Source organism: Tupaia chinensis, unplaced genomic scaffold (assembly GCF_000334495.1).
Source record: "Tupaia chinensis unplaced genomic scaffold, TupChi_1.0 Scaffold000320_2, whole genome shotgun sequence".
NCBI classification, from domain to species: domain Eukaryota; kingdom Metazoa; phylum Chordata; class Mammalia; order Scandentia; family Tupaiidae; genus Tupaia; species Tupaia belangeri.
In genome coordinates, this window is record NW_006159814.1 from 1,555,627 (window position 1) to 1,583,542 (window position 27,916).

The window sequence follows — 27,916 nt, forward strand, 5'->3', positions numbered from 1 at the left end:
AAAAAAAAACTCTAAATAAATTAATTTAATTAAATAATTCTTTAAAAAAATAATAAAAAATACTCAACTGACCAAATCTAAAGAACCTGGTTTCTTCAACTAATAAATGATTTTTAAGTTGATAATTGCTGAACCTGGGTGACAGTTACACGGTAACTTTTTATACTACTCTTTATATTCTAGTATATAATTGAATTTTCCACAGTAAAAAATATTTTTAAAAAGAAAGAAATATGACCTGGTGTACCTATATGAAACAACTGACATATTTTTTTTCTTTTTTTTTGGAGAGGTTTTTTGCTATAGGGCACGTGTGCTCACCAGAAAGACAGAGAGAGACATAGAGACAGAAAGTGGGAAATCACCCCCCGGGGGGATGGTCACACTGTAATCCCTTCTCCTCCATTCTCCTCTCGGGATCCTGGGCACACACGCACACACGCCCGGCGTGAATTTAAGCCATCGGGTCTGGTACTCAAACAACGGCCAACTACACAGGAGTCCAGCGACACAGCCATTATACTAACTGCTGGTCCCACAACTGACATATTCAGAAGTGTTTGTAAAATAAAAACAGACTCAAAATACTAATATGGGGGTCTAGCCAGTGCATGACAGTTAAGGTGCTGGACTCCCACATGGATGACTGTGGTTCAAGTCCCAGACCTGGCAGCTTGAAAATCACATTGGAAGCATGTACATGAATGCCCAAAATCCCAAGAAGAGAATGGAGGAGTAGGGACCGTAGCATGGCCATGCTCCCTGGGATGATTCTCACTTTCCTGTTGTCTCTCTCTGGCAAGCACACACACTCTATGGCAGAAACCTTAAACAAAAATACTAACATGTTAACAGTACTTAGGAAATCTTTTAAAGGCAAGTTGCAGTGGTGTAGATGTACCAAGCCACAAAGATCAGGGTTTGGTTCCTGGGTTAACCTGTACATACTGGGCATTCGTGCCCATAATGCTGGCTTGTTAGGAGGCCTGGGGGGAGGACTGCAGCATGAAACCCTGCTAAGGGTGCATCTCTTTCTTCATTCCTTCCTTTCCTTCTCTCTCTTTTTCTTTCTCTCTCCCCTCACCCCCGTATAAAGGAGATAAATGAATCTCAAAACAATAAAAATAAAATACAACGCACATAACTAATATGGGTTACGACACGGTATTGGGATAGTGCAGCTAGCACTGAAAGGAAAAGAAGGATAATAACTTTCTTCCTTCACACACATAGGCAAAAACATGAGAAAGGGAAACAACCATTGGTCTTAAACATTAGTTTAAACAATGTTACCTTGAAAACTTATTATAAGAAGTTCCTTCAGTCACGTGTATAAGATGGTTTCCATTTATTTTTCCTCATTTTGTTCTTAAAATGTAACACATGTTAAATCACAAGCCAAAAACATAATACTGATGACTCAAAGCCTCAAGAATGCCTACATTCATTCTATCCCCTGCAAAGGTGCCAAAATAGCAAAACCCAAGAAAGTTCAACTTATGTGGCTTCAGACTTTTTAGATTAAATCTAATGGAAAATAACTTCCAACATTCTGGTCATAAAAGTATTAAGAATGGGAAGACTATAAAGTCCATTGTTAGATTAAAATATTAAAAACTGGGAACCAGCAGTTAGCTTAATAGCTATGTCGCTGGACTCCCACGTAGTTGACCGCGGTTCGCATCCCGGACCCGGTGGCTTAAAACTCACGCCGGGAGCCTGTGCGTGCGTGCCCAAGATCCCGAGAGGAGAATGGAGGAGAAGGGATTGTGGCGTGACCATCCCCCCTGGGGGGGTGCTTTCTCACATTCTGTCTCTATGTCTCTGTCTGTCTGTCTGGCGAGTGCACACGCTCTACAGCGGAAAAAAAAAATCACTCTAAAATATTAAAAATTTATAGAGCCAACAGGTCGTATGGACATTAAGGAGGTGGGATGCCACATGGTCAACTATGTAGTTCAAGTCCTGGACCCAGAAGCTTAAAATTCATGTAGGACACATGTACATGCATGTCAAAAATCCTGATAAGATGAGACCAGCAGTTAGCGTAATGGCTATGTCGCTGGACTCCCACGTAGTCAACCGCAGTTCGAGTCCTGGACCCAGTGGCTTAAACTCACACTGGGCGCATGTACATGCATGCCCAAGATCCCAAGAGGAGAATGGATTGCAGCATGGCCATCCCCCCTGGGGGGTGATTTCTCGCTTTCTATCTCTCTATCTCTCTGTCTTTCTGGTGAGCACATGCGTTACAGCAAAAAAAAAAAAAAAAATCCTGACAGGAGAATGAAGACGGGACTACAGTATGGTCATCCCCCCACGGGTTGGAGGGGTTGATCTCGATCTCTCTCTCTCTCTACTTCACCCCCGCCCCCATCACTGCCTCTCTCTGGTGAGTGCATGCACCCTATAACAAAACTTAAAAAGAAAAAATAAAAGGTTTACTTCTTCTGAAAGTACCTAAAACTTCACTTCTCATGTACTCTTTCAAAAGATGTTATTAGAATGTGTATTCTACAAAAAACAAAGAGAATAAGCTAAGTAAAATGTCACAATGGGAAACAGAAAACATCCATCCAAGAAAGAGGCAAAGGCATCCACTGCAAGACGTGAAAGGAGCTCCCATGATGACTAATATGCATGCGGCATGGCCCATCCAGATGGCAGCCAGGTGACTAGTGCACCAGAAAAGTTGAAGGCCCTTACCACGAAGACCCCCACTGCCACTGCACCATTTATTTTACTCACCTGAAGACAAGCTGCCCTAATGATCCTGACCCATTTAAGCATACCTGACTCATATAGACTATGTACTAATGATGTTCCCATTCTCCTCTGCACCTGGATCAGCTGAGTTTCCATCTCAACTCACAGAATATTCTATTTTGGCCTAGCCTAATCCTAAAACTCTAACGTGGGCTATGGTAAGCTTAGAAGCAAAAGACATAGTAACTCAGCTCCTCTCACCACATTCCTTCCCACGCTCAGCACCTGGCCCCATGCCTGACATCTGATATCCTGAGTGTGTTGAGCCCTATGTCCCCAGAACTTACAAATGACTTTGTCCACTGACTGCTCCAGAAAAACTCATAAACTGAGCGATGTTGAAGCAAGATAACTACTCAGAGACACTATTCAGTTTATAGTCTCCTGGGAACCTTCATCTAAAAGCAGCAACTCTGCCCTGTACTTACTACAGCTAGGTTTGTGCTTCCTACTTAATTTTTCAAAAATTAAATCCCAACACTAGCTGTAAAGAAAACATAATATATATACACATAATCTAAGGACCTTACTAAAATGCAGGTCCTCATGTACGACGTATGAGAAGAGGATCTATTATTTATCACACTTACAGCAAACTCTCATGAACTACATAAATAACTTCTTTTAATTGCCAGAGGAGCCGTGCACTCATCAAAGACAAAGAGAGAAAGAAAGCACCCCCCTATGGAGCTTGGTCACATCATAATCCCATTCCTCCATCTATCCATCCCATTAGGATTTGAGGCACAAACATGCATGCAATCAGTGGTTTTCAAGCAGCCATGGCGAGGATTCAAGGCATGTTCAGCCATTTGAGATCCAGCTTCCTACACACAGAGCTTAATCTCTGTGCCATGGGGCTAGCCCAGTAAATAAGTAACTTTTAAAAAATAAAATAAATGTGTATAATGGCTAAGGGCATACTGGTACAGAACCACAGTCTCACCTACTTAGGAGTCTGACCAAAAGAACTGTGACACAGTATAAAAATGTAAAAAAATATAATGGCTAAAATACATCTAACTACCAAATATTAAAATTATATACCTTATTTAAAAGAAATCAACATAATAACAATACTCTGAATTTAAAAAGATATTTGGAAATTTTTTTTCATTTTTTTAAAGTTTTTGCCATAGAGTGTGTGTGCTCACTGGAGACAGAAAAATGGAAAGTGAGAAATCACACTGTGGGGGACGGCCATATCACAATTCCTTCTCCTCCACTCTCCTAATGATTTTGGGCATGTATGCACACATACCCCGCATGACGTTTAAGCGGCCAGGTTCAGGACTCGAAATGTGGTCAGCTTTGTGGGAGTCCAGCACCTTAACTACCATGCTACCTATTGGCCCTTGGAAAAATATTTCAAAATTCTAAATTCAAAGGAATCTGCACAGCACCAAGTCTACACAAAAGAGGCTTTCGAGTTCCTGTAAAGTTTCTCAGATGACAAAAACTTTAAAATCAGTATTCTTCAATGCTGAAGACAATTTTTTCAAAAAGATGACAGAGACTTTGGTCAACTCAACAGCATGATCTGTCTGAAGAGTTGCAGGTACTCATCAGCTTCAGCTGTTCCCAAGAGCATCTAAGTCTCAACTGTAAAGTCAGTTACTCATAACACAAAGCGACACACTCAATATTTATTGACTGACAGAATCGATGAATGATCAGCCAAAGCAGCATGAAACCTAAAATAAACACAACCAACAACCCATTTACCCAAATATCTCTAGTATTTCACCCCCAACTAAACAGTCTGTTCAAAATCCCCTTCAAAATAACTGCTACAACTAACCCCTAGACAGTCCTCCACCTTACAGAGTTAAATGTGTGCAATAACCCAATAGCTCCTTATTGCTCATTAAAATAGGTCTTTGGGGGAACAAAATCTAAAAAAAGTCAATTCAGGGACAGCATGGAGGTCAAGGCAGCTGGATTCCACAAGGCTGACAATGCAAGTTGAGACCTGTTTGAAAAACATGCCAGGTGCATGGGTGGGCATGCCCAAAATCCCAAGAAGAGAAGGAATTGCAGCATGGACATTCCTCTTTGGAGGATGATTTCTCACTTTCCTTCTCTCTCTTTTCTCTTTCTCTGTGTCTCTCAAGTGAGCACATGCATTCTTACAGCAAACCTAAAAAAAAACTTACTGGAATAGGAAAAAACAGGCCAAGAAACACTTACAGTAGTAATAAAAATCTTCCCATCATACGATATTCTGCAATACATGATGAATTAAGAAAAGGAGTATACCTTTCCTCTGCGTCCATTTCCTCCATCTTGATCTTCCCACTGCCAGTCCACACCTCGTACCACTCTGGCACCTGCAAAGATTCCTCTGGCTGTGATCTTCTTAGATTTTCTACGAGACTCTAACAGAACCCTAGAAATAATTTATTTTCAAGATTACATAAAAATGGATAGCAGTAATATATTTTTAAAACAAATTATAAAAAGATAATTTTGAAAGCAAAGATTTTTCTATGTGCTAGTTATTATCATAATAGCATAATAAAGGAATACCTTTTATAATCTATAGGTGATGATGACAACAGTGGTTTTGATAATAATAGCTAATATTTACTGAGCTTTTACTATTTGGTGGTTAGAAAAGTCATGATGCAGTTTTACATAGAAAAATATAGAAAAATACGTCATGACTTTTCCAATAACCCAATAGAGTTAATAATAAAAGCATTAACATAGGTGTCAAGTGTGTTACAACCCTTAAAGACAAAGAGAGGCAAGGTTATTACCCATTTCAGAAATAAGGAAACTGAGTCTCAAAGAAGTAATATGTCCAGAAAGTATGGAATCGGGGTCAGCAAGTGGCATAGTGGGCAAGGCACTGGGCTCCCACATGGCTGCCTGCAGTTCAAATCCTGGACCTAGCAGCTTGAAAATGATGCTAGATACATGTGCATGCATGCCCCAAAGTCCAGAAGGAAAATGGAAGAGAAGGAGTTGCAGTGTGGCTATCCCCCAAGGGGTGAGTTCTCATTTTTCCCTCTCTCTCTCTCTCTCCGTTTATCTCCTCTCTAGCAAACACATGTCCTATGGCAAAAACCTTAAAATAAAAAAATAATGGAGTCAATATATGATCCCAGTCTAATTTCTTCCAGGTATCACTATATTCTTCAATACTTTAGAGGTGGCAAACCTGCTTCCTACAGCTGCCAGGCAAGTAATATAAATGAAGGCCTGAAAAAAATACCACTGCAACAACAAAAGGTAAATATAACACTTGACCTCAGACTGAAGAAAGTAATGGTAGAGACTTTGGTCAAGTCAAGAGCATGCTCTGTCTAAAAGGTGTAGGTTCTCCCTGCTTTAGCTGTTGCCAAGAACAAAGGTAAGCCCAATGTTTAGTCTTCCGGGGAGGAGGGGCTAAAATCCATTAACTTAATATTTACGTAAAATACCACCTAATTTCAAAAAGGGAGCAATCATTAAAAAATTTAGAGTATAATTCCATTAAAATATATCTGTGGCCTGGATTCGATCTACACTAAACTGTCTTCAAAGTATCGCATACTTAAAGCTCATGGATCTCAAAAAAGATTCTACACTCAACTATCAGGGCCAGCTGGGTTTTCTCCATCTATTCCTTCTCCTCTACATCCTTCTCATTTACAAATAAGAAAGGTTTAGGGTTTTTTGTTTAGTTTTCTAATTTCGCTTCATTGTTCTGTTCATTTTTTTATTTTATTATTTTATTACATAATCTATTAGTGAATACACCACATGGTATTTTCTAAAATGACAAAGGAAGCACGGTACTGATTCCTCTGAGAACCTTGATGTCATCTATCTTCTGGAGGGTCCAGTTTCTTACGACATCTGTGATACTGTCTGTGAGGGTACCAATGGTGCTTGGTAGTGAAGAACATTTTGCTAAGTTGTTCTATCATGGGTCCTTGTTCAAGGTGTTTACTTTTCTCTTCTAACCTGGATTTCAGCATTTGATCATGTGTTTCTTCATTATTATGCACAGAATCTGTCTAGGGATAGGTTTTGTGTGTTCATATGGAATATCCACAGATGGGTGGTAGCACACTGTGGTCCTGCCATCAGATTTCTATTCATTTTTAAAATGTCTTTATTATTTCCTATTTTTAGCTATGAGCAGAAGACAAAAATAAATAATTTGTTCAAAATTACTCAGTTAATAAATGGCAGAACCACACTTTGTACCAGGAGAGTCTAACTTCAAAATCTATTTATATATATATATTTTTTTTTTTGTAGAAGCTTTTGCCTTAGTATGTGTGTGCTTGGAGGGAGGGCGGGGGACAGACACAGCAACAAGAGGGAAAGTGAGAAATCACCCCCCGGGGGATGGCCACACCAAACTCTGTTCTCCATTCTCCTGGGATCTTGGGCAAGTATGCACACATGGCCAGCACGAGTTTCAAATCACCAGGTCCAGGTCTTGAAACACAGTCGGCCATGTGGGAGTCCAGTGACATAATAGCTACGCCATCTGCTGGTCTCTATATGCCTTTATTTTTTAAAAGATGTTTTTGTTTTAAGAATATTTATTTAATTTTTGTTTGGTTGGTTGGTTGGTTTTTTTAATTTCACCAGAGAGGGGGTGGGGGGGGGAGTAAGAAAGCAAACAACCAGGTTCAGGGACTTGAACCGAAATTGGCTGTTTGGGAGCTCAGCACTGTAACTACCACACTAACTGCCAGCCCCTATATTCCTATTCTTATGTCTCCCTATGACTGGCTGGATTCTTGTTCCTATGCATTATCATTATCTACATGAAACAATTCCATCACATACTAACTCTACACCCATTAACAGTTAATACTCCTCTCTCATTGTTCCTAAGATATCTAATAAATATCCCTGTCACAATCCAGAACATCACATGATAACCATTGGTGATCCATTATTTCCTTAGTTTGTAAACTCCTTAAGAATACTGTGTCCTGGGACCAGCAGATAGCTTAATGATTATATCACTGGACTCCCATGTAGTTGACTTGTGGTTTGAGTACCAGACCCGGCAGCTTAAAACTCACACCAGGCACGTGTTTGTGCAGGCCCAAAATCCTAAGAGGAGAATGGAAGAGAAGTGGGATGGCCATCACCCCAGGGAGTGATTTCTTGCCTTCTGTCTCTCTCCCTCTGTCTCTCCAGCAAGAACACATGCCCTACAGCAAAAATCTCTCTCTAAAAAAAGAAAAAAGAGGGAACCAGCAGTTAGCGTAATGGCTATGTCGCTGGACTCCCACGTATTCGACCGTGGTTCGTGTCCCGGACCCGGTGGCTTAAAACTCACGCCGGGCGCGTATGCGTGCATGCCCAAGATCCCGAGAGGAGAATGGAGGAGAAGGGATTGCGGCGTGACCATCCCCCCTGGGGGGTGATTTCTCGCTTTCCGTCTCTATGTCTCTCTCTGTCTGTCTGGCGAGCACACGCGCCCTACAGTGAAAATCTCTAAAAAAAAAAGAAAAAAGAATACTATGTCTTACTTATCTTCAACCATCAACAGATATAGTGGTTGCCATGTAGTCTCCATAAACACCCACTGACTCAATCAATGGGCCCTAGTGTTCATCTGGTAGCAATTAACAAAATAGAAGGCATAGTGAGAAGAAAATAATCAGCCTCTCTTGGGCTCCCTTGCATTTCCCAGTGCTGAGCAGTGCCAAGGAGAGAAAGAACAACTCCATCTTCACAGAGCTCTTCCCTCAATAAAACAGCCCCACTTCTAACCTACTATCTGCTACCTCCTGATACTAAACCAACTGTAAAATGCTATCCCCAACCCAATTTTTCAGGGTAAATAATATGAAACTTGGGTACAAATAAGTGATCACTCCTGAAGAGAAAAGTGTTTCCCCTACCGCTCACTTCCTGGTGTAGTAATTCTATAAAAGCGATGCCTTAAATGATGTTTATCTCCATGGTAACACACTGTGCACAGATCATAATTTGTACACTCCGCACATTTCCATCGAATGCCAATGATTGGCTGCTGGCGGCAGGTATCACACATGGTTCCATCATGCTTGATGCCTATTAAAACAAAAACATATGCTTAGATTAACCACATCTATTATTTATATTATTATTTATAATATTCCAGGAAATGTTCTTCCCTGTAAAATAAGTAAGGGGAACCAGCAGTTAGCGTAATGGCTATGTCACTGGACTCCCACATAGTCGATCGCGGTTTGCGACCCGGACCCGGTGGCTTAAAACTCACGCTGGGCGCGTGTGCGTGCGTGCCCAAGATCCTGAGAGGAAAATGGAGGAGAAGGGATTGCGGCGTGACTATCCCCCCTGGGGGGTGATTTTTTGCTGTCTCTATGTCTCTCTCTGTCTGGCTGGCAAGCGCACGTGCCCTATATGGCGGGCAAGCCACCGTTCCCTTAAGCGAAAAACCCCTCAAAAAAAAAAAAAAAAGAAAAGAAGTAAGAACATTTTATGGAGTGTTTTACTAACCAAGGGATAACACTTCCCATTTACAAGATATAGCTTTAAGATAACAAAGCTGAAAAAAAAACTTTTTTTTTTTCATGTTTTTCTGCCAGAGACACAGAAAGAAGGAAAATGAGAAATCATCCCCCAGGGGGGATGGCCACACCAAAATCCCTTCTTCTCCACTCCCCTCTTGGGACTTTGGGTATGCACACACACACGCCTGGTGTGATCCTTAAGCCATCATATCTGGAATTCAAACCACAGTCTGCCATGTAGGAATCCAATGCCTTAACCACCACGCCACCTATTGGCCCCCAGACCTGAAATACTTTAATCAGTACAAATTATAACTAATCATTTTCTCTCTCCACCCTTTTCAATAGTAAGAACACATTTCAATAGCATTTTCTTTACTCTGATCCATAATCTGAAACTTAGGTTCAATGCAGAGAAAGAAAAATCTTTTTACTATGTCGATGTCTCTAGCTATGAAGCCTCAGGGATCTTTTAAAGAATTTCCGCTTATTTTCCAAGTAAACAATTATCCCAAAAGAAAAGACAATTTCAGGACCAGTCCCACAGCCTAACAGTTAAAGAAACTGGATTCCACACGGCCAACCACAGGGTTCAAGTATGGGATCCAGCAGCTTGAAAAACATGCCAAGTGCCTATGTATGTGTTCCTCAAATCCCAATAGGATGGACAAATGGAAGACAAGGGACTGTGGAGTGACCATGCCCATAAAAGGGTGCTTTTTCCTTTCTCTCTCTCTCATAAGTGCATGTACCCTCTCACAATTAACCAAAAAAAAAAAAAAGAAGACTATTATTTTCCTAATATCATGGAAACAATCTATTACTTGAACATTTACCCCAGGTATTAACAGCCTTCTTCCCTAAAGAATAAACTAGAGAGACCAGCAGTTAGCGTAATGGCTAAGTCTCTGGACTCCTACATAGTTGACCATGGTTCGCATCCCGGACCCGGTAGCTTAAAACTCACGCCGGGTGCGTGTGCGTGCAAGCCCAAGAACCCAAGAGGAGAATGGAGGAGAAGGGATTGCAGCATGGCCATCCCCCCTGGGGGGTGATTTCTCGGTTTCTGTCTCTCTGTCTCTGTCTGTCTGGCGAGCACACGTGCGCTATAGCAAAAACCTCTGGAAAAAAAAAAAAAAAAGAATAAACTAAAGAGGCCAGCAGGTGGCGTGGTGGTTGGGGATGCTGGACTCCCACATGGCCAACTGTGGTTTGAGTTCTGGACCTGCTTTCTCACTTTCCCTCTCTCTCTCTGTCTTGCTCTCACTCTGTCCCTTGCTGATCAAATTAAAAGTAAATAAATAAAGTCAAAAAGAAATAATTTTTTTAAAAAATGGAATAAACTGTAGAGACTGATTACCAAGCAAATTACCCTTTTTAAAGTACACACTACTAGTGAGGTTTGTTCATCCAATAAACAAGAAACAATTAACCCTAGAAAAAGTAAGTACTTGGTAAAACGATCTTCATTAAAAATGTTCACATGGTAGCCAGTAGGTAGGATGGCAGTTAAGGCTCTAGACTCCCACATGGCCAACTGTGGTTCCAGTACCCAACTTTATGGCTTGCTTTCTTACTTTCCCTCCCTCTCTTTCTCTGTCTCCCTCTAGTCAAATTAAAATGAATTAACTAACTAAATAAATAATTATTTTTAAAAAGTTAACATGGATAGATGAGACAAGAAACATTAAGAGTAGTACTATGGGGACCAGCAGATGGCCTAATGGCTACATCACTGGACTCGCCCATGTAGTCAACTGTGGTTTGAGTCCCAGACCCGGTGGCTTAAACTCACGCAGGGCACGTGTTCATACATGCCCAAGATCCTGAGAGGAGAATGGAGAAGAAGGAACTGCAGAGTGGCCATCCCCCTGGGTGGGGGGTGATTTCTCGCTTTCTGTCTCTCTCTCTCTTTCTGGCGAGCACATGTGCCCTATAGCAAAAACCTCTCTAAATAAAAAGAGTAGCACTACAATTAATATAATTTTCACTTTCAGATAATAAGATTGGGGGTAATATTCCTTTAGTATTTTGTTACATTAGTATGATTTATTCAATAAATTAAAACTAGGATTTTGGGCCCAGTCACAGCAGCACAGCCCCATCCTGCTACTGCAGGATATCAAAAACCATGTAGGAATGCTCTGGGCCTATACCCCAGGTCTACCTCAACAGAGCCTGCACACTATAATTCTCCCTAAATGCAAGACTAGGGGAAGGATTGAACCATGTAGGCTCTATCATAGGTGCCTATGTGCATGTATCTCATGAAAAAAACAAGTAAATAAACTTTTAAATTGGGGTTTTGGTGGGATTTTTGGTTTTATTTTATTCTTTTTTTTTTTTTTTTTTTTAGCTTGTGAACACCAGTGCCTCTACTTTACCAACCCATTCTGGATGATCAAACTCAATAATGCATTATAAGCAAGGACTGTATTCTGCATACAATAGTGACACTCACTCAAGTTCTGACTCTGTCATGTCCAATTTTGTGCCCTTGAAAAAGTAATTTTGATTGAAATATTTACAAATAAAATAATGCTGCTTATTTCAAAACAACTGGTGCAGAGGGGAAGGTGGGATTTGGAGGAAACAAAATTAGACCTGAATTTGGGTAATGGATACATGGGAATGTGTTATTCACTATTATGCTTAAGTTTAAATTTTTTCCAAAATTAAAGAATGAAGCCTTTTTCATTCTGAAAACTTGAATCTCAAGCCAGCTTCAGAGCCTACCATTTAAGGGACCCAGATCCTACATGGCTGACCATGGTTCAAATCCCAGCCCTGGAGGCTTGAAAAACACGAGTGTGAGTGTATATTTAAAATCCCGATAGATGTAGAAATAGAAAATGGATTGTGATGTGACCAACATCCCGTTGGTGGGTGCTTCCACCCCACCCAACTGCCCCATTCCCATCTCTCTGTCTCTCTCTGGCAATCCTTCTATAGTCTCCACCTTAAGAATACAAGACTGTATAGGGATAGAAATAACAGCAGACATTAGTGTCTGTGGACTCATTCAGAACCATCTCTTTACTCCTAATGTGAACAGGCCCTCCGCTCACATTTCAGATATCATTCATGCTGTAGTTTGGGAAACATACAGAAAGAAAATAAAAGTGGTTAGAGAAAAGAAGACAAATGATAAGAAGCTGGTAGCAGTCCATTCCAGTAAGATAATGGTAGTTTAAATGAGGGAAATGACAGTCGAAGTGGAGAGAAATGCAGCCAAAAGATATTTAGGACTTGGCAGCTACAGTTAGAAGACAAAAGGTGTAGAAGGTATAAATGTAAATAAAACATTTATAAATATTACTATAAATTAGTATGTTCATATTAATATGCTAACAATTTTAAAGTATAAATGAAGTCTTTCCCAAAAAAAGCAAACAAACAGATTAAGTCTCAGAAATATATGGGGGGAACCAGCAGTTAGCGTAATGGCTATGTCGCTGGACTCCCACGTAGTCGACCGCGGTTCAAGGCCCGGACCCGGTGGCTTAAAACTCACGCCGGGCGCGTGTGTGTGCGTGCCCAAGATCCTGAGAGGAGAATGGAGGAGAAGGGATTGCGGCGTGACCATCCCCCCTGTGGGATGATTTCTCGCTTTCTGTCTCTATGTCTCTCTCTGTCTGTCTGGCGAGCGCACGCGCCCTACAGTGAAAATCTCTCCAAAAAAAAAAAAAAAGCAAAATATGGGGAGGGGCACTGGCAGGTGGCATGGTGGTTAACAGCATGGGACTCTCACATGGCTGACCACAGTTCAAGTCCTGGACCTGCCAGCTTGCTTTCTTACTTTTTCTCTCTCGCTCTGTATGGTCAAATTAAAAATAAATAAATAAAATAATTCTTAAAAAAAAAAAAAAAAAAAAGAAAGAAACATATAGCAGGGCCAGCAGGTGATGTGGTGATAAAGATGCTGGACTCACACATGGCCAACTGTGGTTTGAATCCCAGACCTGACGACCTGCTTTCTCACTTTCTTTCTCTCTCTCTCTCTGTCTGTCTCTAAGGAGCACACGTGCCCTACAGGAAATTTTAAAATAATAATAATAAATTAAATTAAATAATTCTTTTTTTTTCTTTAAATTTATTTTTTACATTAATTCACTATACATCATTACAGTATACAAAATGAATTTTCCATCCAAAATACACTGTATATTGGCTCAATCAAGCACATCAGCATACATGTTATCAACAAATAATTTTCCATTTCTTATGTCTTGTATATATTCCTTTCTTTTTTTGTTTTTTGCCATCCTTGATTCCCTATCCCTCACCCTCTGCCATGTCCCACCCTCCTCCCACATTGTCTCTGGTATCCATGGTTGTTTTCTATGCCTTTCACCCCCATTTAGTTGATTTGCTAATGAACCTAATTTGTCTAAATATTTGCAATAGCAAGCGCAGCTGATATATACATATACATAAACCCATGTTTGACTTTAGGCATAAACCTCAGCGAGTAGAATGAACATACTATTATAAAGTAGTACCTAGCTGGGGCTATATAGCTTACTGCAGTCATCAAATATGCATTTTTTTCTTTAAATTTTGATAATAGTTTTAGTGTTTTTGTTTTTTTCTCCTGAAAAATTTTATTAATTTACATTCATTCCCTGAGCATCATTACAACATACTAAATGTGGTTTCCCATCTAGAATAAACTGCATAGTGGCTTAATCATGCATGTTATCAACAATAATATTCCATTTCTACTTTAAATTAAATAATTCTTTAAAAAATATATTTAGGAAATGGCAATGAAATAGTCCAATAAACCGAAATATAGAACTACTTTGCTTTAAAACAAGAAGGGAACCACAAACAAAAATAACTTAAAAATATAAGCCCAGATCTCCAGGAAGAAGCTTAACTAAGAAACTACATTGGAAAAAGAATCAGGAAAAGTTTCACACAAATGATGGAAGAGTAAACCTCTTAAATAACAGAAGGAAAAAAAAATTTACAGAAGAGTACAGAGTATATTTAATGAATCAGGAGCAGCTTTGTTGAGCAGAACCATGAAATATAATCTGAGATTTAGAGGTAAGTTATAGCTAGGCAGGAAAATGACAAGATCTGACATAATTTCTGACCTGTTTGTTTAAATTGCTAAAGTGGTAAAAACAAGGATATGCAGGCAGGGCCAGCAGGTGGCATGGTGGTCGTCCCACATGGCCAACCATGGTTCCACTCTCGACCTGGTGGCTTGCTTTCTCACTTTCCCTTTCTCTCTTTCTCTCTGTCTGGTCAAATTAGAAAATAATAATAACACGAAATAAATAAATACATAATCCTTTAAAAAAAAAAAAACAAGGATATGTGATTTAAGAACATAATTCTAAGTTATCAGCTACATAATATGCATAATCATTTTAAACTACTCTGGAAGTATTATTTGCATTTGTAAATTGAGAAAACACAACTTTCACATGGAAATGGACATTGTGGGGCTAAATTGACAAAAACAAGTGAGTACATTTTGAATGTTTTAAAGCAACATGTAAAATATATACTGCACTTAATTTCATATAGATTATTAAAAGCACTAGGCATTTTATTTATTAAATATTTTATTAAATATTTATGATAGAAGGTGAGTACATAAGCAAGAGAAAGAGAGACAAGACAGAAGGCACCCCCAACAGAGTTCCACCACACCACAGTCCCCCTTCCCCAGACCCCCAGCACCTCAGGATCCGGAGCACCCACATGTGCCCAGCATATTTTTCAGGCCGACTCAAGATCTGAATCTCGGGCACCATATGGCTTCCAGCACTACAGGGCACTAGCATTACTACTGTGTCACAGTGGATGGGCCTATTTAAATAATTCAGTGATCAAAATCATCGCATATCCCAAGCAAACTGTAATACTTATTAGCAAAGAACTTAATAAAGTTCTGAGTTTCTCTAAAACTACATATAGAGAACATTCAATTACTCATGTATGAATTAGCCTCATTTTAGAAACTTACTCACCTTCTCAGGACCAGCAGTTAGCGTAATGGCTATGTCACTGACTCCCATGTGGTCGACTGCGGTTCGAGTTCTGGACCCGGTGTGCGACGTGACCAAGATCCCAAGAGGAGAATGGAGGAGAAGGGATTGCGGCGTGGCCATCCCCCCAGGGGGTGATTTCTCGCTTTCTGACTCTCTGTCTCTCTCTGACTTTCTGGCGAGCGCACAAGTCCTATGGCAAAAACCTCTCCAAAAAAAGAAAAAGAAACTTACCCACCATCCCCATGGCCATTCTCTTCTTACTATTTATCTCTGTTTTTTTATTTCCCAAAGCCTATGGCTTCCCAGGGTGGTACCTATTTTCTCAGTTCCCTTCAACTGTTTTCACTTCAAAATACCAACAGTTGACACAACTGTCATGCAAAATAGTACTACATACCAGTAGATGACCTACCCCTTTTCATCAATTAAGAATGATGCTTTCTGAAAGACCAGCAGTTGGCGTAATGGCTATGTCACTAGACTTCCATGAAGCTGACTGCAGTTCGAGGCCCGGACCGGATGGCTTAAACTCATGCCAGACGCATGTGCATCCAACATCCCAAAAGGAGAATAAGAAGGGATTGTGGTGTGGCCATCCCCCCTCTGCGGGGGTTGATTTCTTGCTTTCTGTCTCTCTATCTCTGTCTTTCTGGTAAGCGCACACGCCCTATAGCAAAAAAAGCCTCTGAAACAAAAAAGAATGATGATGCTTTCTTTCCTATAGCTAATTGTTACTTCACCAATCATGAATATTATCACCAAATTGCCCGCCACAAAATTGTACTCTAGGGGTTACTCAGTGGCACACAGTAAACACAATGTTTTACTAGGCCAACCCATGGGGTGGTGGTGGGGGGGTGTCCCAGGTTTGTGTCTAGAGACCTCCCTGAAAACACCAGAGACACATATGCCCATGATCTAAGGCTGGCTGAGCTAGGAAGGTGTGAAGGACCTATTGGATGCCTGCTTCTATATGTCTGTCTGTCCTCTAATCTATCTTATTCATGGAAGATATCTTTTAAAAATAAATAAATAAATAAAAAAAGCCATACTGAGACCAGCAGATGGTGTAATGGTTACATCACTGGATTCCCACATAGTCAACCAGGTTCAAGTCCCAGACCCAGCAGCTTAAAACTCATGCCAAGAGCATGTGTGCATACCTAAATTTCCAAGAGGAGAATGGAGAAGGGACTACAGCATGGCCATCTCCCTGGGGAGTGATTTCTCACTTTGTCTCTCTATCCCTCTGTCTCTCCAGCAAGTGTGCAAGCCTTATAGCAAAAATCTTTAAAAAAAAAAAAAAAAAAAGGTATACTTTTGGGCCAGTCAGTGACAGTAGTTGAGGTGGCTGGATCTCACATGATCAACTGTCCAGTCAGCACAGACCCAGGACCTTGGAAAGCACACCAGGTGTGTGTGTATCCCAAAAAGAGAAATAGAGAAAAAAGGATCATGGCATGATCATTTCCTATAGTGAGGGTTTTTCATTTTTCCTCTCTCTCTATCTCTCTCTTTAGCAAGCATACATGCAAAAAAAAAAAAGCAAAAACAAAACAAAATAAAAAAAAGTTAAAATAATTATAATCTAGTCTAAATACTGGGTCATCAGTAAAGTCTTGATGTATTTTTCCATGTTTTTCTATGCAAAAATACGTCATGACTTTTCAAACAACCCAACAGAATGCCAACTAAAATTAAAAACCACAAAACTATAGCTACACAACTCAAAACTACCAATATTCACTAGTATTAAACACTGTCGTTTTTTATAATGTACATCAAAGACCTGAGTGCTACCATAACCTTTTTTTATAATTATTTATTTAATTTTGTCATTATTATTACTATTTTAATTAGACCAGAGAGAGAGAGAAAAAGGGAATGGAAGAAGCAAGTCGCCAGGTCTAGGACTTGAACCACAGTCAGCCATGTGGGAGACCCACGCTTTAACTACCACTGCCACCTACTGGCCCCAACCAAAACCTTTTTTGGGTATATTAATGACTATATGAAAAATGATATCTTTTTTAATTGTCAAAGGGCATGTGCACTGCTAAAAGAGTAGAAAGCAATCCCTAGTAAACTGTGATCAGGCCACAATACCTTTTATCAATTCTCCATCCCAACAGCTGTTGGGCACACACACACACACATTTACCCTGCATGTTTTTCAAGCCACCAAAGGCCAGGATTCAAACCACATTCAGACATGTGGAATCCAGCTCCCTACACACAGCACTTAACCAGGGTATGACAGGACTGACCCCAAGAATTTATTGGGGCTTTTTTCCCCTTTAATCATAAAAGGATAAAAAAACAAAAATCAAAGTGCCCAAATAATCCATAAACTGGATTAACTGCCCATATAGTCACTACCTAAGTTAATAAGAATTTGTTATATTTTGCTTTAAATCATAATAATCAATTCCATCTAAAGTCCATCTTGGAAAAATAATTTTTTTTGGGGGGGGGGAGGATTTTGCTATAGAGACCATGCTTTTGCCAAAAAGACAGAGAGAGACAGAGAGACAGAAAGCAAGAAATCACCCCCCAGAGAGCACGGCCACGCCGCAATCCCTTTCCTCCCTTCTCCTCTCGGGATCTTGGGCACACACACACGAGTTTAAGCCACCGGGTCCAGAACTCAAACAGTGATTGGCTACATGTGAGTTCAGCGACATAGCCATTACGCTAACTGCTGGTCCCCGAAAAAATAAAAAGTAAATCTAGCTTACTTAAGATAATTTTTGTTCATATATATTCTAAAGCTCATCAAAAGACAATGAATTTGAAGACTATCATAATTATCTGATGCAAGGCTATAAAATTTTAATTTTTCATAAAAACTGCAATTTTTAAAGAATGATACCAAGAATCACAATACATTTTATATGAGTTCTAAAATTCATAGAATTTAATATTGAAACACAAGTATATTCTAGCTTTATATGTGCATTATATGCCAGTCACTGGAAAACGAGTGTATAGTTAATAGACAGAAGTGTGCCAAACTATACCTTCCAAAGACAGCCAAGCCAATCTATATCCCATCTCACATGAGCTTATGAGACACTGACACTCCATCAAGAGGTGGGGGTCTATCTCCCTCCTAATTGGACCTGGGTAGACATTTCTAACTGCCTCAATCAACAGAGTGCAAGTAAAACGGACAGCATGTGACTTCTGCCATTGGGTCATTACAGGCAATGCAGAGGCCACTTTTCTGTCCATGTCAGTCTGTCTCTCTCCTCATTAGAATTCATACCTTGCATGCATTGAGAGCTCTGAGCTGGTGTCTAATAAGTATGAGTAACCTGAAACCCCCACAGAAGAGACCATATGGAAAGAACACAGAGGTACAAGGAAATGCCTAAGATGGCCCAGCTGTGGTGGCACATATTAATAATAAACTATGCTTTACAGGTTCAATCCTAGTAAAACCCTGGAACCAGCAGTTAGCGTAATGGTGATGTCGCTGGACTCCAATGTAGTCGACCACGGTTCAAGTCCTGGACCCGGTGGCTTAAACTCATGCCAGGCGCATGTGCATACATGCCCAAGATCCCAAGAGGGGAAGGGAGGAGAAGGGATTGCGGCATGGCCATTCCCCTGGGGGGGGGGGGTGACTTCTCGCTTTCTGTCTCTGTCTCTCTCTGTCTTTCTGGTGGGCACACGCGCCCTATAGCAAAAAAAAAAAAAAAAAAACACCACCCCTCCCAAAAAAAAAAAAAAAAAAAAAACCCCCCCCCCAAAAAAAAAAAAAAAGAAAAGAAAAAAGACAAGAATAGAAAAGAAAAATGCTTACAGAATCCTAGCAGCATTAACCCTTCAGCTGTTTGAGTCTTACAGCTCAGGCCCCAGACACTGTGAAACAGAAACAAGTGATTCTTCACTGTGCAGTCTCCAACGTCTTTGCCCACAGAAGCCATGAGTATACACACAGTTTTATAGCATTAAGTTTTAGAGAGATTTAGGGGCTAGCAGGTAGCATGGCAGTTAAGGGCACTGGACTCCCACATGGCCAGCAGTGGTTCAAGTCCCAGACCTGGCAGCTCTCGCTCGCTCGTGCTCTCTCTCTCCCCCCTCACTCCCTCCCTCTCTGGTCAAATTAAAATAAATAAATTTTTTTTTAAACTTTTTAAAAACCTTTAAGGGCTATTTATTCTGTAACCCTAGTAATGAAAACAAAACAAATTGAAAATATTTTGTGATCTTTGTCAAATTATAGTTCCCTATGTAAACAATGTACCAAAGCATAAATTCAAGATAAAAATAAAGAAGGCTGGCCCTGTGACCTGGTGGTTAAGAAAGATGAATCCAACATGGCCTACCACACAGTTTGAACCCTGGCCCCAGGAACTTGAAAAACATGCCTGGCATGTTGTATATGCATGCCAAAGTCCAGAAAGGGTGGAGAAATGAAGGAAAGGGGATTGTGGCATGACCACTATCCATGGGGGGGAGGGAGACTTCTCTTCCTTTCTTTCTCCCTGCCTCCACCCCCAAGCACAAGCACCCAATAGCAAATTTAAAAAATAAAATAAAACAAGATAAACAGCTAAATATGATAAAGAAAAAATGAAAGTGCCAACAAAAGGCCGAACAGCACATTTTACAAGTTTTTCTTAGCATGAAACAGACCTCAGAAGTCACATGTATGCCCATGTGAGAGAACGCACACATACATGAGCGCACACACACACGCACACTGAGTAACTAGAGGACAATCTGAAAACCCACACCAAACTGCTGACAACAGCCACGAATGTATAGGAGAGGAGCCATGCTTTCACACTGTTTTCTATATCCTTTTGGATTATTTAAAGTTTTATCGCAAATGTGTTAATAATTTTGTAATTTTAAAAAGAAAACAAAACATAAAAATATTAATTTTATCCCTTTGAATTGACACAGATGAGAAGTTCTATCTCAGTGTATACTGAAGATGTGTCAAGAAAGCCAGTCAGACACAGTTGAGGGAAATATAAATTAATACAACCTCTGCGGAAGACATTCATAACATGTATCAAATACTTTAAAAGATTCTGACCTTCTCTTCAAAATTTTTAAAAGGTACATTCAAAAATATTCAATTGTGGGCTAGCAAGTGACATGGTGGTTAAGGGCACTGGACTCCCACATGGCTGACTGTGGTTCAGGTCCCAGACCTGGTGGCTTGCTTTCTCACTTCCTCTCTCTCTCTCTGTCACTCTGTCCCTCTCTGGTAAATTTTAAATAAATAAAGTCAAATTTTAATTTTTTAAAAAAGATATTCAATTGTTTGTAGTAGATAAAGACAAAAAACTAACCTAACTGATGTTGAAAATATGGGGTAGCTTATACGTAAACTTTGTTAATCCATACAGAAAAAACTATGTAGTTCTTAAACCACTGTAGAAGAAATGTTACTGACATGGTAAAATATTTTTGCAAAGAACCACAGTACAACATTTTGGCAATCAATACCTTAAGATATATAATATGTATACACAAGAAAACTAGAGAGATAATACATAAAATATGCTGATGGGATTATCCTTTGTGGTATTCCAAGTTTTCTCTACTGAGCCTGTATTAATTCTAGGAAGCAGCTGGGTAAGCAAGAACATTTAATATAAGGTATTAAATCAGAGGTGTCACTTAAAACTGAAAATAAAGAAAAGCATGAGGTGCCCTAAGCAAATATTTACAGAAACCAATTTTCCAATTACTTTAGTTACTTTAGTAATAAAGTTAGAATCTGAGCACTATATCTGTCTAAACCACAGAAAAAGCAGGTCAAAAAGATCATAGTATCAAATACCAGAAATATGAAATGTCTACATAATGGTTAATTTCTAAACGAGATTTAAAATAACTGTGGGCAGAAGTCTGACTGGTTTCTCCTATTTGTCCAAAATCCTTTCCTGAGGGCCTAGAGGGAGTCCACAAATGTTAACAGATTATCACCCATTGGTAACAGGATTCTTCCTACATCTTGCCTCTGACATAGTATTGGAGTATCTCTGTGATGTATATTAAACCTCATTATTGCTGTTAAAGTACATTCCTTTCTGATCTCAGCAACCTTCCTTTTCCAATCACCACCCTAAAAACTGTAAAACCCGGGAACCAGCAGTTGGCATAATGGCTATGTCGCTGGACTCCCATGTAGTCGACGGTGGTTTGCGTCCTGGACCCGGTGGCTTAAAACTCACACCGGGCGTGTGTGCGTGCATGCCCAAGATCCAAAGAGGAGAATGGAGGAGAAGGGACTGTGGCGTGACCATCCTCCCTGGGGGGTGATTTCTCGCTTTCTGTCTCTATGTCTCTCTCTGTCTGGCCCTAGTGAAAATCTCTCCCCCCCCAAAAAAAAAACTGTAAAACCCACCTAAAACCTACAAGTCTTCCCCCCTCCACATGTCCCGCCTTTTTGGACCAGACCAATGGAAAAACTTTTCACTAAATTCCAAACTCTGTCTCTCGCTCTCATAATCAAATAAAAGGAATCCCTGTACCTGAAAACCCAAGAGAAAGGCATGTTTTGCCTTCTCTCTGGCCTAGGTCACTCATATTCTGCTTAGAAATAAACTGCACTGAATTATTATTTTTACAGAGTTGTTAATTTTCCAACATAATTCTCCAATTTAGTTTCGTTAACACAAAAAAGTAAAACACTCAAAGGAAATCAGTGTTTACTATACACTGAACTGTGTAGCTATTCAAAACAAGAGTTACATGATAAAAGCAAAGGGAAAATGTACCCCAACCTTCCAACTCAACCAGAAAATAAATAAATAAAAGGTTAAGTTTGCAACTACTGCCCAATTTACATATTTTTCATCTCTAAGTCAACTTTCCACAAAATACAATGATAACATTCATGAGCTCATAACCTATGTACAAGCTTTCTTTAAAAAGAACCATTTAAAAAACACAATGACAAGTGATTAAAAAAAGAAAAAGGAAAAAAAAAAGAAGAAAAAAAAACCTTCTACAGTTCAGGGTTTTAAAGAATACTTCAGGAAAACCATTAATGCACACAAAAGGACATCCAAATCCTTTCTTGGTTCCCACAGTTCAAATGCCAACAAAGACACTGAACAGCTGTGAAACAGACTAACAGGAGCAATGGAGAAAGTAAACAAAGCAACCCTTTCCACTACCAAAATGAGCACTATAGAATTTTTAATGAGTATGCAATTAATTGACTTTAAAACAAAAATTGATAAAGAAATCAAAACATGAGAAAGGGCATGAAACAAGACCAACACTTGCTGATCTTGCACTGGGTAGGTGTTTTTGTTTCCCTATTTTATTTCCATCTAAAACCACTAGCCCTGGCAAGTTATTTCTCAAAATTTTCATTTTAGAAAACTTAATTCCCTAACTAAGCCTATTAGCACTTTTCTCCTTCCTGCAGAATACTATATTACCCTAGAGAATTAATGCTCTTTTCCTTTGCTAAGCTTTACGATGACATCTGCCACTGTTAAATGAACCACCTGATGATAACTTTTGACTCATTCTGCTAATACTCAAATGACCATCTGCTCTAAGTTTTAACATCTTGTCTAAGTTCAATAACTTGGAAAATTTACATAGCGGAAGTCTTTCTGTTGGGAAATTTTATGAAAGCTGTAAAACATACTAAAGATTAATAACCACAAGTTCTTAAGAGAACCAATGAAAACAACTAAAATTCACAAAGCACTAATTTATTTAAGTAAAATGTTAAATGTCTAGATAAGAAAAGATGAAAGAACTAGAGTCCCCACTACCAGTAGTTCAGTAGATAGAGCATTAAACATGGAACAAAGATCTAAATTACTATTTTATATAATAGCAAAAGAAAAAAGTAAACAAGATAATAGTTTATTAACAAGAGAATAAATTTTCTATTACATATACAAAGGAATACCTAAAATGAATGTTTAATAGCCACACAATTCAACATGGATGAATCCTTCAACTGTAATGCTCAATTTTTTATAGAATATCAAGTATTACAAATAAAGTGCTAGATGTTCTTCTCAGCTTTTCTGGGTGTTTTTAGTTTTTTGCTACAGGGTGCTCGTGTGCTTGCCAGAGAGAGAGAGAGAGCAAGTGAGAAATCACCCCTACTGGGGATGTCTACATCATAGTCCCTTCTCCTCCAGTCTCCTCTCAGGATTTTGGGAACACACATATATGCCCCCAGGATGATTTTCAAGCCTCTGGGTCCAGGACTCAAATAGTGCAGTCAGCCATGCAGATTTCAGGGCTTAAACCTCCATGTCACCTTCTGGTTCCAGGCATTTTTTTAATGTAGCATAAATACAAAGAAACCATGGGAACAATAAAAAATTAATTTCTGATTTTTACCATAGGAAAGGAAAGAAGGGAATGCAACTGGGGAGAAGTACAGCGTTCAAATATAATAGCAATTTTTTTTCTATCTAGATGAGTCTGAGGTATTTATTATATTACTGACTAATCTACTTTGATATTTTACATATTATATAATATATTTTAACTTTTTTTTTTTTATGCCAGATGGCCCATGCATTTACCAGAGCAATAAAGAGAGGAGAGAGAGAAAGCACCCCCCCAACAGAGTGTGATCATGCCACAATCCCTTCTCTATTTTCCTATCTTGTCAGGACATGGGACATACACAAATACATATACACATGCCACATTATTTTTCAGAACACCAGGGCAGGATTCAAAAGCCTTGGTGGGACTGCGCCCTTAACTACTAAACTAGAGGCCCAGCCCAACTTTAACTTTTGTTTAAATAAAAAAATAAACATCCCTAGTAGACCAGTATGATGCCTAATTAATCTACTAAATCTTTGCCCAGATTAAAAGATTTAACCTAACATTAAAAAGGCTTTGCAGGGGGGAACCAGCAGTTAGCGTAATGGCTATGTCGCTGGACTCCCACATAGTCGACCACGGTTCACGTCCTGGACCCGGTGGCTTAAAACTCACACCAGGCGCGTGTGCGTGTGTGCCCAAGATCCCGAGAGGAGAGTGGAGGAGAAGGGATTGCAGCATGACCAGCCCCCCGGGGGGTGATTTCTCGCTTTCTGTCTCTCTGTCTCTCTCTGTCCGGCGAGCGCACGCACCCTATAGCAAAAACCTCTCCAAAAAAAAAAGGGCTTTGCAGGGCCAGCTGGTGACATGATGGTTAGGGTTGCTGGATCCCAGATGGCCAATTATATGGTTCAAGACCCCAACCAGTGGCTTGAAAACATGCCAGGCACAGACATGTGCTGAGTACAAAATCATGAGAGAAGAATGGAGAAGGATTGAGGTGCGGCTACCCACTTTCTCCAGGAGGGTGCTTTTTCACTTTCCCTCTCTTTCTGTCTCTTTCCAGGGAGTGCACACGCCCTATAGCAAATTAAAAAGAAAGAAAGAAAGAAAGAAAGAAAGAAAGAAAGAAAGAAAGAAAGAAAGAAGAATTTATAAATTATTAACCATTATTTGAATATAGCTAGGTATTGCAGGACAAATGTTGTTATAAAATCCTATTTCTGATTTATGTGTTTATTCAATTTTAATATCATACATCACAAAAATTATTACAGAGGTTAAAGAAAGTTAACCAACTAAAATATTCATTTTATATTCCCTGAACCATCTGAGCACTTAACTGCTTTAAAAATTATCTCAACTATAAATAAAATTCCTAATGAGGCAAGAACTTTGTGACCTGCCAGATGGTTGGTATAAGTCCACATTCCTCACTCTAGAAAAACACAAAATTAATGAAAATATGGTTGTACTTTTGGTTATTAATAACACTAGATACTGTTTATTAGTACCAAGCTTGGTGCTTTACATACAACCTTATTTAACTCTTCAAACAATCTTAAAAAGTAGGCACTTATTACTCCCATTTTATAGTTGAAAAAACAGGCTCAAAGAAGTAACTTGTCTGAAATCACACATTAATAATTGGAGGCTCAAATTTAAAATTTAAGACCAAGTTGATAAGATTACAAAGCCTGGGCAGCACTGGGTTTTTTGTTTGTTTGTTTTTAATAATTTTCTATAGGGCACATGCACTTGCCAGAGAGCGTGACGGTAAGAAAGCACTCCCTGCAGGGACAGCTCTGCTGTAATCCTCTCTCCATTCTCTGGTTAGGATTTTGGGCAAGCACACACACCTGATGTGTTTTTATAGCTTCCAGGTCCAGGACTCGAACTGGTCACTGATAGTAATGTGGAAACTGCCAGGTACCAGCAGTCAGCGTAATGGCTATATTGCTGGACTCCCATGTAGTTGACCGCAGTTCGAGTCCTGGACCTGGTGGCTTAAATTCACACCAGGTGCGTGTGCGTGTGTGTCCAAGATCCCGAGAGGAGAATGGAGGAGAAGGGATTGAGGCGTGGCCATTCCCCCTGGGGGGTGATTTCTCGCTTTCTGTTTCTCTGTCGCTCTCTGTCTTCCTGGCGCCCTATAGCAAAAAACCTCTCCAAAAAAAAAAAGAAATTGCCTTTACCACCACATCACTGGTTGGCCCAGTACTAATCTTATTTGAAGAATATCTAGGACATCATGTTTTCTATTTAACCTACTAGATTCAAAATATAAGTTAATAAATCCTATTCTACTTTTTAAATAAATATGAGCCTGTTAGTTAACAGGCTTACTTGGTAAAATAGAGAAAATAAATAACTTAATTCCCCAACTTGTAAGCTATTGCATTCAGGGGAAAAGAGGTTGGGTAGGAGTAGAGCATAAGCATGCACCATAATACAGAATATTATTATTCTAAGCTCTCTTGATTTATCACTAGCCCTGCAAAATTCCCAGAAATCAAATAATCATTTCTTTAAATATTAGTTTTTTACTCATTTCTTAGGTTTCTTTGTTTTTGTTGTTTTGGGGGAGCGGGCTGGGTATGGAACAAAATTATGATCAGGAAGATAAATCTACCCCTGAAGGAAATGAAATATTCATATCATGAGTATGCTCTGAGAATACAAACTAATTCTAACCACAGAAACTAGGTATCAAGATAAGTCTGTGCTTAAAAAATAAATAAAAAATAAAGTATTCCAAAACCAAGAACAGAATGTCTGGACGATCTGCTGTTTTCTATTACTTATGATATCATCTCCTCCACTAATTTTAACTCCACCTCCTCTTACTTATATTGATATTTCATAAGTTCATTTATAAGGCAGTTATTTCAGAATTCAGGAACTTTTTCTGTCAGAAACAAAATTTTGAAGATACATTATCTTTAAAGCCAGACAATTTCATAAGAACCTGCTTACATGGAGCTAATAATCTACAGGCATACCAAGAAAAATGTTGCTGTAGTCTTAGTTCCATCAGAGGAAATGGGTCATTCACTATAACCACATTCCTAGACATGATAGTAAGAGTGGCAAACTAAATGTGAGGGGAAATAAGTAAGTGTGAGTAAAGAAAGGGTTTAGAGGGGCCAGCAGGTGGCATGGTGGTTGATGCACGGGGCTTCCACATGTTGACCATGATTCGAGTCCTGAACTGGTGGCTTGCTTTTTCACTTTCCATCTCTTTCTCTCTCTAGTGAGTGCATGTGCCCTGTAGCAAATCTGAAGAAAATAATGATGATAAATAAATTAAATAACTTATTTTTTAAAGGGGGGTTTAAAAATATGTGGAAGGGGGTCCACCTGTGGCCTGGTGGTTAAGATAGCTAGATTCTACATAGTTGACTCTGTGATTAAAATCCCAGACCTGGTGACTTGAAAAATACACTGAGGCCAGCAAGTGGCATGGTGGTTAAGGCCTAGGACTCATACATGACCAACTATGGCTCCATTCCTGGACCTAGTAGATTGAAAATCAAGCCAGGGCTGTGTGCATGCATGCCCAAAATCCCAAGAGAAGAATGGAAAAGGCGTGACCATACCTCCTAAAGGGTGATTTACCCCCTTCGCTCTGGTCTCTCTTTTTTTTTTTTTTTGGTTCAGTTGTTTGTTTTTATGACAGAGTACATACACACTCATAAGAGAGAGAGAGACAATCACCCCCAACAGGGTCTAATCACACCACAATCCCCTCCCACAGCACTGTGGTTCATCAAGATCTTAGACACTCATATCCTCATTTTTTTTATATAATTATTTACTTTTAAAATCTATTTGTCAGTATTATGTTTTAATTTGACCAGACAGAGAGAGAGAGAGACAGAAAGGAAAAGAGAGAAAACAAGCCACCAGTCCAGGACTCAAACTGTGGTTGCTTGTGGAAACCCAACCCCTCTAACCACCATGCCACCTGCTGGCCCTCTGTCTCTTTTTGTCTCTCCCCAGAGAATACACATGCCCCATGACCAAAAAAAAAAAAAAGAAAGAAAGAAAAACATGCCAGGCTCATGTGCCTGCATGTTCAAAAATCTCAAAAGGATGGAGAAATGAAGGAAAAGGAACTGCTATGTGACCATTCCCCACGGAGTGGTACTTTCTCTCTCAGGAGCCCTCTGTCAAATATTTTTTAAAAGAACAAATTTTAAAAAGATGAGGATAAATGTTTTGGGGTTTTTTTAGAGGTTTTTTTTCACTATAGGGCATGTGCACTCGCCAGACAGACAGAGAGAGAGAGACAGAGAGACAGAAAGCGAGAAATCACCCCCCAGGGGAGATGGCCACGCCGCAATCCCTTCTCCTCCATTCCCCTCTCGGGATCTT

At 39.6% G+C, this 27,916-nt stretch overlaps 1 protein-coding gene across 1 annotated transcript in view; it reads right to left on the minus strand.

Annotated features, from left to right (window-relative positions):
• Positions 1-27,916, minus strand: part of MIB1 (MIB E3 ubiquitin protein ligase 1) — a 155,381-nt gene that overhangs the window by 107,435 nt on the left and 20,030 nt on the right. Inside the window, exons 2-3 of the mRNA XM_006151595.3 lie at positions 8,631-8,802; positions 5,026-5,155 (exon numbers count right to left, since the gene is read on the minus strand). Coding sequence (XP_006151657.1) covers positions 5,026-5,155; positions 8,631-8,802 — 302 coding nt within the window. The remainder of the gene's footprint in view (positions 1-5,025; positions 5,156-8,630; positions 8,803-27,916) is intronic.